Raw genomic sequence first — 12,089 nt, forward strand, 5'->3', positions numbered from 1 at the left:
AATCTGGTTGGTTGATATTGTTGTTCTTCCTATGGGGTTGCAAATCCCTTTAGCTCCTTCAGTCCTTTCTTTAACTCCTCCATTGGGGACCCTGAGTTCAGTCCAAGTTCTGTTTTTTTCTTTAAGAATTTTGTTTATTTATTTATTTATTTATTTATTAATATGGTCTCACTGTGCAGCCCTGGCTGACCTGGGGCTATGTTGACCAGGGTGGCCTTGAACTCTGATCTGTCTGTTTTTTTCTCCCTAGTGCTGGGATTAAAAGTGTCAGCTACAACATCTGTCTTAAACCATTTCTTTTACAGATTCATTGCACTTTTAATTTTGCATGTGTCTTTTCTCTGTGTTTCGTGGGCATGTGAGTATAGGTAGCTGTGGGGAAGAGAAGACAGAGTTCCCCGGAGATGGAGTTACAAGGGGTTGGGTCACCTAATGTGGATCCACCCAGTGGATCCAAACTTCACCTTCTGCAAGAGCAGCACACTCTCAGCCATCAAACTATTTCTCCAGCCCCTATAAAACATTTTTAATGAAAGTTCTGTATTTGAAAGCTATTGACGTATTGTGTTAAAGCCACAAAGAAGCCAGACTTTAGTTTTGTGGCGATTTATAGACACCTTCCTTGTGAGCTGGCTACATCTCAACTACTCCGTCCCAGGGGTCCACAGTAATCCTCACTTCCCTCCCCCCCTCCCCCCGCCAAAAATACAAAAAAATTCAATCCCTAACATCAGCAACCTTTTATTTTGTCGATCCACACTCACTGTAAAAGGAATTTGCACACCTCTTGAGTCTGGAGAGGGTAGGAGAAGCTGGTTTCTCTGCAGTGGCTGCAGATTGTGGAGTCACAGGATGTCAGTGAATCTGGTAGCTCCATAATGGCTTACAATGAGTGGCTAGCTATGAGACTGAGGGACTCTGATAGCAGAGAATGGATGGCCTAATAAAGAGGGCTTCGAGACAAAGGAAACAGCAAGGTGAAAATTACAATATCTAATTGGCTGAATGAAGAGAAAAATTCAATTAATAAGAAAAAAAATCAGAATAAAAATTTGGGGACACAAGATGAAATTTCTAGCTTGGGCTACACATGGCTGGCAACAGCTTATATAAATTCCAACCCTGACACAGACAACCACAGATGTTGTGCAATGTTTGAAGCATCACAGGTCAAGCAAGACGGCTGAGATTGTTGGGAAAACTCAATGGGGAAGAAAAATGCTAAGTGAGATTTTCTCCTGTGATTCTTACGTTCCAGCATCTAATCCTGTGGAGGCCATGGAAACTAAGTAAAAAAAAAAAAAAAAAGAAAAAAAAAGGGTGTTTTAACTGTCCACTTTCAAGTAGGAATGGAGAAGAGTTCGCTAAATTGTACTGAAGCACCTGTCAAAACGCATGGCACTTACAGCTTGGCTTAAGGAAACTGCAGATCCTCTGGAAGGAGTCCAGACCTCAAAAACAGTGAGTAGTCTTTCCTCCCGTTGAGACTAAAATGACTGCTCACCAGGACGGGAGGAGGACTCACTGGGAGCCTAGATAACGCAACCAAGACACGGAGCTTAAAGCGAATTTCAACAGGAAACCAAAATGTACAAGAAATGAAAAGGAATCCTGGAATTGGAAAGCAAGTTATGAGTTTAAAGCAATCGCCCCATAGCGGCTGAGTAAAAATCGGCGAGAAGGCGCTGGTGAGCCATAGAGACATCACAATGGAGTGAAAAATAGCCAAAGTCCGCAAAACACAAGGATAACAATCTGAGTCTTATGGAAAATGATGAAAAGATACAAACGGGACAACGTGCAACCCAAATGAATCAAGTAGAATTAATGAAACACAAAGGATAGTTGGGAAGTCGTTTGATTGACCTGGATCTAGGAGGTGGCCAACGCTCTCGCTACCGATTATATTAACATAAGGTCAGCTGCATTACTCCATTGAGTTATACCTCGTTATTAATAGGATCTATGTGTGTGGCAATTGTAGAATTGTTGCCATAACATTCTGACCTCAGAAGTACAAGGTGACTGTAAAGAGGCTTAGTTTGAATAAGAACTCCAGAATTCAGATCTGGAGAGCTCTCTCAGAAGATGAAGTCAAGTACAGCTCTTGCAGAAGATCCCAGGACCCACATAAGGCAGCTCCCAACTACTTGTAACTCCAAATCCAATGGATTCTGGCTTTCCTGGGTACCTACATGCACATGCACGAACCCATATACAGACACACGTGTAAAGATTACATAAGGCATGTGCACCCGTAATTACAGCACTGTGGGACGGGACAGGTGGATCAATGGTACAAAGGCAAGCCTGTCTAGTCCAGTGGAGAAGGGCAAGTTCCAGTTTTAAAGACTCTCTCAAAACTAAGGGAAGAGTGAGCTGCCAATCATCCGCCTCTGGCTTCCACACCACATATGCCCACAGAGGCAAAGACGCCAACTATGATATATCACTTTTCTTTATGGGAGGGTCTCACTCTGTAGCTTTACATGACCTGGAAGTTGCTATGTAGACCAGGCCAGTCTTTAACTTTTAGAGATTCACCTGCCTCTGCCTCCTCAGGGTTGGGATTAAAGGTGTGTGGCACCATACTTGGCTGTATTGAGTATTTTGTGAGGGTGTATGTGTGTTTGCTTTTATCTTTTTGTATTTTATTAACAGTGAGAATGTCTCTCATTTTCTTGTTTTTCTATTTTTTCTACTAGGTTTTAGCACTGGGACCTTCTACGCAGCTTTTAGAGATTGTCTTTTCTGGATTCTTTTACTATTTACCTGAAATATTATATGTCCAATGTCATAACTTACAGTAATGTTGTCTTATTTTTATAAACATTAATATTTCTATAATGTTGATAATAAAAGACCCAACAAGGTAGAATAATACATGAAAAAAGAATAGATTATTTAAGAAATAGCAATGAAGTGTTGGGCTGTTTAAAATATGAGAGTGAGGTATTTATATCCTTCATGGAATTATAATTAATTCCTTTGGATGTTCAAGTATTAGTAGAAAATATTGGTTTTATTTCTTGGATAAAATATTAATATTACAAAACATAAACAGAGATTTGGGGATATTTGTCAAAGGAACAGTAACTAAAAAATGAATAAATGTTTGAACTTATGACCTATAAAAATGCACATTAACCCTGATATGTATATTAAAAATGATACAGTACTATCTAAAAATTCTTACAATTAAACCAATATAATGCTCTTAAAATCCTAAGCTATTGGCAAAATATCTCCAGTAACAAAATGAACAGTTTTTAGTTTGACAGCAAATTAAAAATTACTATCTTTATGTTTGGTAAGTGTATGAATGTCCATAGGTGTGCACAAGCATGTAGAAGCCTACAGGTGGCATTGGACACTTGTATACATGTACTCCCATGATTCTTTGAGGCAAGTCTCTCAGTTGAACCTATAGCTTGCTAATATGCTGTTCTAGCTAGCCCACTTGTTCCGGTAATCCACTGTCTCTCCTGTCTAAGTACTGGGACTGCATGTGGGCATCCATGTCCCTCAGGCATTACACTGAGGGTCCACACCCATCCCCACATGTGCACTGCCAGCTCCTTTACTGGGCAACTCCCAGCCATTGAAGCGTGGCTTTATTAGGATAGAGCCATGAGTGTAATACAAAATGTATTACCCTTTTGTTGTTAAGTAGTCAAGTATGAATACTATTTTGTATATCATTACTGATTATTGTTGTTGTTGTTGCTGTTGTTGTTGTTAAGAGCAATAATGCCATGCTGGCTGCCTTAAAACTGCAGGGAATTAGCCAGGTGGTGGTGGTGCACACCTTTAATCCCAGCACTTGGGAGGCAGAGGCAGGTGGATTTCTGAGTTCGAGGCCAGCCTGGTCTACAGAGTGAGTTCCAGGACAGCCAGGGCTACACAGAGAAACCCTGTCTTGAAAAACAAAAACAAACAAACAAAAAAAAAACTGCAGGGAATGCACCTGTTGATGAAAGTAAAAATCAGTTTAAAATCTTCAGATAGATGTTGATATGAAGTATTTAAAGTATAATTTATAGTGCAGTACTAAAAATTTAGTACTAATAATGTGCATACATTCAAAAGGAAAAACCTTTTCAGAGTCTAGGCAAATTCTACAATATGCCTTGTGAGGGGAAAGAAACATTCCCAAGATGAATGGGGGCACACAGTTGCAGCCCACGCTCTGAAGGCTCCTCCCACATTTGATTCTTACTGTATCTTTCCAGCAAGTCTGTTAAATCAAAGTGCACAGAGAAGCAACTCCTATTTGCTTTAAGACCCTCCTTGCTTCATTCCATGAGCAAATGCTCGCAGTCGATGCCCTCACTTTCCCAAATCAGAAATATTAAAGCTGAAAGTGGAGGAAACTAGATGTTTTCCTGGATCGGCTTTAACACACACCAATCCTTGAAGAGCAAAAGAATTTTCATGAAGAGGTTCTGATCACTTTCAATATGGGAGTCAATGATATAATTTCGGATGAAGGGAAAATTAATGAAAGGATCATCTATAATAAATGAATAAAACTTTTTTGTGTTTGTATATTTTAATATCATTAGACATTTTTCTTTATTTAAACATCAAACACTTCATCCTAATTCATATATAAAACTCCCAATGCTATGATACTAGAAATGAAAAAAGTCTGGGAAGGAGGCCATATTCTGTGGACCTGGAATATATGACAATTATTAGAGAAGCCGATATAAAATTACTACAAATATTAATTTATTTCATTTGATACCAAAGAATTTTCACTTTGAACTGAAAATGCTTCTCAGTAGCTTTTTTAAGGCACCCTTTACATCCTTGTTTCTTAAGGTATAGATGAAGGGATTCAGTGTAGGAGTTATCACTGCATAAAAGAGAGCCATGAACTTGGGTTGGTCCCTTGTGATAGATGAAGAATGTTGAAGGTACATGCTCATACCTGGACCATAAAATAAACAAACTACAATGAGATGAAAAGAACATGTCCCGAAAGCTTTTCTCCTTTCTTCAGAAGATTTAATTCTAAGTACCGCAATCCAATATTAACATAAGAAGCAAGAATTAAATGAACAAAACTTAATATTCTAGGTAAAGTTCTATTGGGGCAGGTATCACGTTCAACTACATTATACAGAAAGGTCAGTTGCTCATAGCATATTAGTTGGGGAAATTGTTTATGACATACACAACACACTTACTGACAAGCCCTCACTTGCCTCACCTTACACCATGGGAATTTGGTTCTAGGGACACACTGCATTTGACATCATTAGATGTTTTCCTGAGGGTTAGGAGTGCTTGGGGCATTAACATGGGTTAGTTAAGTAGAGCTGACAATGCTAATAAAACGTGAGATTCAGATGCACATTGCAGCACACACTGGTGCTTTGGGGATGTGAAGAAATAGAAGAAGCAAAGAAAAACTTTTTAGAAAAATGAATATAGCTTTCATAAAGTAAGGATAGTTGACTGTGAATTAGGAAGGAAATACTTTTAGAATGAAAATATGAACTGATATCTGAGTCTTGTGTTAAGATGGATAACCTGCATTAGCAGTTACACACTCTGTACTTTTTCTGAGGATCTTTGGAATAGAATACATGGCTACAGGTGATGACAGTCTTCCCTGGGACCGAGACAGTATCCTGAGCCGAGATCTGCTCTCTACCACATCTGCCCAGCTGTGCTATGAGAACCTGAACAGATCCTGTGTCAGGAGCCCATACTCCCCAGGCCCTCGCCTCATCCTCTATGCAGTCTTTGGCTTTGGGGCTGTGCTGGCTGTGTGTGGAAATCTCCTGGTGATGGCATCAATTCTTCATTTCAGGCAGCTGCACACTCCTGCCAACTTTCTGGTGGCATCCCTGGCCTGTGCGGACTTCTTGGTGGGTCTGACTGTGATGCCCTTCAGCACAGTGAGGTCTGTGGAGGGCTGCTGGTACTTTGGAGACAGTTACTGTAAATTCCATTCTTGTTTTGAAGGGTCATTCTGCTATTCCTCTATCTTCCACTTGTGCTTCATCTCTGTTGATAGATATATTGCAGTTAGTGACCCCCTGATCTACCCCACCAGGTTCACTGCATCTGTTTCTGGCAAGTGCATCACCTTCTCCTGGCTTCTGTCCATCATCTACAGCTTTTCCCTCCTTTACACAGGGGCCAATGAAGCTGGGCTGGAAGATTTAGTGAGTGCCCTCACCTGTGTGGGTGGCTGTCAAATCGCAGTGAATCAAAGCTGGGTCTTCATCAATTTCCTATTATTTCTTATTCCCATGCTTGTGATGATAACTGTCTACTCTAAGATTTTCCTCATTGCAAAGCAGCAGGCTCAGAACCTTGAGAAGATGAACAAGCAGGCTGACAGGGCATCAGACAGCTACAAAGACAGGGTGTCCAAGAGAGAGAGGAAAGCAGCCAAAACCCTGGGCATCGCAGTGGCTGCCTTCCTCCTTTCATGGCTGCCATATTTCATTGACTCCATCATTGATGCCTTCCTAGGCTTCATCACACCCACGTATGTGTATGAAATCCTGGTTTGGATAGCTTACTATAACTCAGCCATGAACCCTTTGATTTATGCGTTCTTTTATCCTTGGTTTCGAAAAGCCATCAAACTCATTGTCACTGGCAAAATTTTGAGAGAGAATTCCTCAACCGCCAACTTGTTTCCTGAGTAGATTCTTGGTTTAGTTGGGGATTGAAAAGAGATTTACAGCAGAACATTCTTGGGGAGGTTGAGTGCCCAGACCTGTTCCTGTAAAGTGATGAATTATGCTACAACTGTGATCCAAACACATAAATCCAGCTACACGTGTTCCCTGATTACCATAACATTAAAATATAATTGTAATGGTTTCAACAGGATAGGATCCTAGGAATGCTGAGATTCTCCGTACTTTGCTTTTTATTATTGTGCTCTTGTGACACTTGGTTTTGAGTTTCCCTATATTTTATGGGTTAGTATATTTCTCCTTAGTTTTCTTGAGAAAATAGTGTGTGTGCATGTTCATGTATATCTCTCCCCATATATATGGACTACATAATTTAAAATATGAGAATATATTTACCATCTAAATTATGTCATTTCCCCTTTCATATTAGCTCAATTTCTTACCATCACACATCTTCATTCTTCTGTATTTTTAAAAATAAAATTTAAACGTGGAAGAGAAAACATTAGGTATTGGATGAAAACACAGCATGTGGTGTTGTTCAGAACTATACATCACAAAGAACAATCTCACTCATGAAAAACAAACACAATGTTAGCTCAATTACTGTCAACAGTAAAGACTCTGAACATCATAAGTAGGAAGACCCATTCACAGATTTACAGCCTTGCCATGACTGTGCACAGCTGCAGTGTCAGAGGACGTGAGGTTACCCCTGAATGTCCCTCCAGCAGCTAAGGAAACAGAGCCCAGACACTCTTGTCAACTTCCTTTGAGCTTCTTGAGGTACAATGTATTCATCTATATTATTTCAGTGGAACAAATGAACCGTTGTGATGAAAAGTATAAGTGAGACTCACAGGTCAGAGTAGGCATTGAAGGAGTGATTAATTTACAGTAATACCAATGTTCGATCTGCCAATATTCTCATGCTTGCTTCTTAATCCAAAAGTACCTTTGTTGTACACGATATTTTTTTTCTCCAAGACTAAAAAACAGCGTCAATCAGATAACCCTTTGTGCTTCTTAGCTCGCCCTTTGTCAGCACACCAAACAACACAGTGATTACTACATTTTATAGAGTTTGATCCTCCAGTATCTTTGAACCTCTCCTCAATCAAAGCAGCATATTCAAGTTAATATTTTCACCCTTGGATTAGTTGAGGCGACACATCGTAAACCACTCTCCATGGGCTCCAGCTTGCTATGAGGAGAAAGTGTACACCCACATCTCTACATTGCATGAACCTCCCATGGCTTATGCATTTAACGGCACCTTGGCAAGTGTCCTCTGTACACAAGTTTAAGACAAAAGTGATTGTGGAGGCTTTCTCGTACAGTCATCCAGGCTTAAGGACCCAGGCTGCTTATCTCGTCCATCCATTGTGTTATATTCTGCAGTTTAACGATGCACACATATTTGTTTCCTCTCCTGGTTCATCTGCTGGCCTCCAGCAGGGACCTTCCAGTGTATATTAAACATAGTGATTAGTCAGTGGATTTTTGCTGAATAAACATGTTTTTTCCTTTAAATGCAGAAATATTTTAACATCTTTTTTTTTAAATCCAGAAGGATTTAAGAAATGATAATGTGCATGTTCACAGTAAGTGACTATGGAGTCCTGGCCACACTTCTGCTGTTCCTGTCTATTCACGGGGTCAGAGTGGTCCTTCAGGTAAAGCCAAGAGTCCTCTTCTGGTTACAGCACATCCCCTTCCTCCATTAATCATACTGGTCTGGTTCTATGGGCCTATGACCATCTATTCTCAGCTCTAATTAAATCATACCAGTCTGGTTCTATGGGTCTATGACCATCTATTCTCGGCTCTAATATAATTTATTTATACAGCACTCCCCACCCCATGTAGAGAATAATTTAAATAAAGGGGACTATTGAGAGGGGAGCAATTTTCTTTGTGCCTAATAGCGTTCTTGGTAGGATCTGCCTTCAATGACAGACCTAGATTTGCAGGCTCTGTGGTGGGGTTCATGTGTGAGGGCTCTGGAGAAGGATGTTCACGGTAGGTCCCTGAGGCAAGTGTGCCATCCCAGCAGACCTCTTCCTGATCCCATTTAGAGTCTGAATGTGAGAAGAAACCACATGGACTTGTGGACTTGAGGTCACTCTGTCACTCTCCTGAAGTATGCAGGACTAAAACGATTCGAGCTTCGTTCTTCATTAGGCTTCCTTATCCAATGCCCTTGTGAGCCCACTCTTTATTCATTTTGAGCAAAATAAAGGTGAGATTGAGAACAGTGGTAGAAGAAAAGTGGACTGAGAGCAGCCTTGCATTGTCACTGCCTAGAACACCATGATCCATGAGTTCCACATGACCTAGAAGGCAGGAGCATCCGGGCTTGTCCGTCTTCCCAATTTCCTCATTAACAGTGTGTCAGCTCTGCATGATATGCTCTTCAAGATCTGAGGAGGAAATATGGAGGGTTCCAATAACAGTAAGAAGGAAGCGAGGTGTCTGCAACAAAGCTTAGAGGTAGAAGCACAGAAAATTCCATACAAGATTCATTGGCTTCTTTTCATTCTTTTCTTCTGTGAGGAGAGTTTATAAAGGGGTACTATAAAGGGATATGAGAAAAACATCCTTTATTTGTTTGAGATCCATATTAAGAGTATAGTCCTCTGGACTTAGGTCTCCGACACATATGTAGCAGACATGGAGCTTGGTCTTTATGTGGGTCTCCCAGCAACTGGAGCAGGGGCTGTCTCTGGCTCAAACTCGGTTGCCTGGCTTTGGCTCTCTTTTCTCCAGCTGGGATGCCGTCTCTGGCCTCAGTGGGAGAGGATGCTCTTAGTCTTGAGGAGTCTTAATGTATCTGAGCAGGTTGGAAACAGAGAGGGGGGCTCTAAGCAGAAGGGGACGGGGGATAAGAGCAGGGGTTGGGAGGATAGGACTGGAAGGAGAGAAGGGAGGAGATCTACTATCAGGATGTAAAATAAATGAATGAATAGATAAATAAATAAATAAATAATAAAAAAGAAAATAGTTCTCTCAAACATCAGTATGAAGGAAAATCAGTCAGAGAAAATATAGTCACATAAAGCCTGGTGATTTGAAGGCAATAGTGTGTGTGTGTGTGTGTGTGTGTGTGTGTGTGTGTGTGTGTGTGTGTGTGTGTGATATACATACATATACATATGCTATACACACACACACACACACACACACTATTGGGTGCTGGTGCATGCCTTTAATGTCAACATTCAAGAGGTAGAGGTGGACAGATCTTTTTGAGTTTGAGACCAGTTTAGTCTAAGTAGTGAGTTCTAGGATTGCAGAACTATACAGTGGGCACAGAGAGAGAAAGAGAGAGAGAGAGAAGTTGACTCATTTTAGACATTATGTATATGATTGTATAACTACATGCTATTTGTCATTATAAAATGAAGGGAGCTAATAAATGTAGCTTTAGTACAGACATTTCAAGTTTACAAATGATGTTTGGACTATATTATAATTGAGACTCTTCCCAGATGTTGTAGTGTACGTACACCTACCCAGCACTCAGGAGGCAGAGGCAGAGCAGGTGGATCTCTGACTTCTACAGCAGCCGAGTCTACTCAAAAAGACCATGTCTTTAAAAAATAATCCATTTGTATGTGCCTGTGCATGTGAAGAATTTTTTTCATCCTTTGCCTAAAACCAGACTTTTTGAGGGCAGACAGACTCAAGTGGATGTGCCTGAAACCTTAACTGAAGTTCTAAAACTGAAGCATTCACAGTGATGACACAAGCCTGCCTGGGACCTGAGATCTGACCAGCAGATTAAAGAAAGAACATGTGCTAAACTGCACTTGGAGGAAACAATGAACAAACATGGTTTCTTACACCATCTCACCCTGCTCCAAATACCCACAAGCAGTTAACACATTTAGAGAAACACTTGTCAACCCTCAGTGGTGATGCAGAGAATTAAAATGATTAAGTAATGCACTGAGCATCTGAGACCATTACCAGACAAGCTGGCTGCAAACTCAATGCCCAGTGTTCTTCATTTACAAATTAATGCTTTGACCTGTTTGGTGTTTGGTTACCTACAGCCTCTAATCCATGGAGACAGGACCAAAACACTCCCTCTCATTAACACTCTTCTGAGTCTGTGCCTTGCCATGACCACAGGACATCATTATCACATCCTTCCCTTACTTTGGTCATAAGGAAGACTACTTCACACGTTCAGTCACTGGAGAGATGCCCTCATTAGGGATGTCTTGAAGGACCAAACTAAAGATGAAGCATGAAAGTGAGAAGGAAAACTTTATCTGATGTAAGAACCAAAAGTTTGCCTGAGAATCCTTTCCTGGGCCTTAGAGTCATAAACCCACAGGCATCAGACTTCTTCCAAATGTTGCCAAACTATTTACTGATGCAGTTTGGGAGACAACATTAGAGAGTGGTATTTGTGCAATAATTTAGAGGCCTTGGGAAGAGTTACACCCTACCTCAACACTGGGAGAAGTACTCCTTACTAAGTCAGTAAACCTGAAGATACAAGTTAGCACACATTCCTCTGTTGAGCTTAGATGAGACAAGTGTATACATCGTAGAATTGGACAAATACTGAAGCAGCATTTGCATAACCATATTTTAGGCTCCTGGCCTGGATCCACCTGTACTTATACTTCCCACACCATTACAAGCATTGTCTTTTTGTCTCTGGTGCCGCAGCCTACATGTCCAGCTCTCCTCTTACGTTTCAGTAGGGCTTCATCTTCAAGACCTCAGGCTTTATGATGATGGAGACAGCATGAATTTTTCATCACCTTATACCAAGTTATAGACATCCACTAACTCTTGAATGGATTAACTAATGAATGAATGAATGAATCTCAGAATAATAGAGGGAGCTATGAAATTACCTCTCTACCTAATGTCAAGGATGCTGATGGCAAGTTTTACTTACTAGAACGTAGATCTCCGTGGAGGGAAGGGATGTATTTGTCTCCTTAGACTATATGGCAGTGTTTGGAGACATTCATATCTGTGGGTTGTGGGCAGATAATACTGGTTGTGCACAGGAATGCTACTTGGAATGCAACATTTAGAATTGTTTCAAATCTCTATCTATAGATCATAAATAGGGAAAACCTGGCATCGAGTTTTGCACCAAAAGCAATTGACATCATTTTATAAAATCAGACACTAAGAAATCTGAATGATATCTAAATAAGAAAGGTGATGTGATTGACTTGTGACTAGGTGGCCACTAGGATAAATAAGAAACACCTCTCGTTCTTTATGATGCACCAGGCAAGCATAAAAATGTTGGCACGTTTCCAGCTCTGTACTGCCAGAGTCTTGAACTTTGTCGGGAAGGCTGAAAAATGTTTTTCCTTAATCCCAAATTCTTAGCCAGGACTGAGACTATGAACACAAAATCCGATTCGGAGTTCTCACTTCCTG

At 40.6% G+C, this 12,089-nt stretch overlaps 1 protein-coding gene across 1 annotated transcript; it reads left to right on the forward strand.

Moving 5' to 3' along the window:
• The first annotated feature begins 5,358 nt into the window (after positions 1 to 5,358).
• On the forward strand, positions 5,359 to 8,463 carry LOC143441008 (trace amine-associated receptor 7c). Its single transcript, XM_076928035.1, has one exon. The coding sequence runs from the start codon at positions 5,598 to 5,600 to the stop codon at positions 6,672 to 6,674; it is 1,077 nt and encodes a 358-aa protein (XP_076784150.1). The 5' UTR covers positions 5,359 to 5,597; the 3' UTR covers positions 6,675 to 8,463.
• Positions 8,464 to 12,089: the final 3,626 nt, after the last annotated feature.

Source organism: Arvicanthis niloticus, chromosome 30, assembly GCF_011762505.2.
Source record: "Arvicanthis niloticus isolate mArvNil1 chromosome 30, mArvNil1.pat.X, whole genome shotgun sequence".
Taxonomy (NCBI): Eukaryota; Metazoa; Chordata; class Mammalia; order Rodentia; family Muridae; genus Arvicanthis; species Arvicanthis niloticus.

Coding starts and splice junctions, on each gene's coding strand:
- LOC143441008 (XM_076928035.1), top strand. CDS start 5,598: ATGGCTACAGGTGATGACAGTCTTCCCTGGGACCGAGACAGTATCCTG.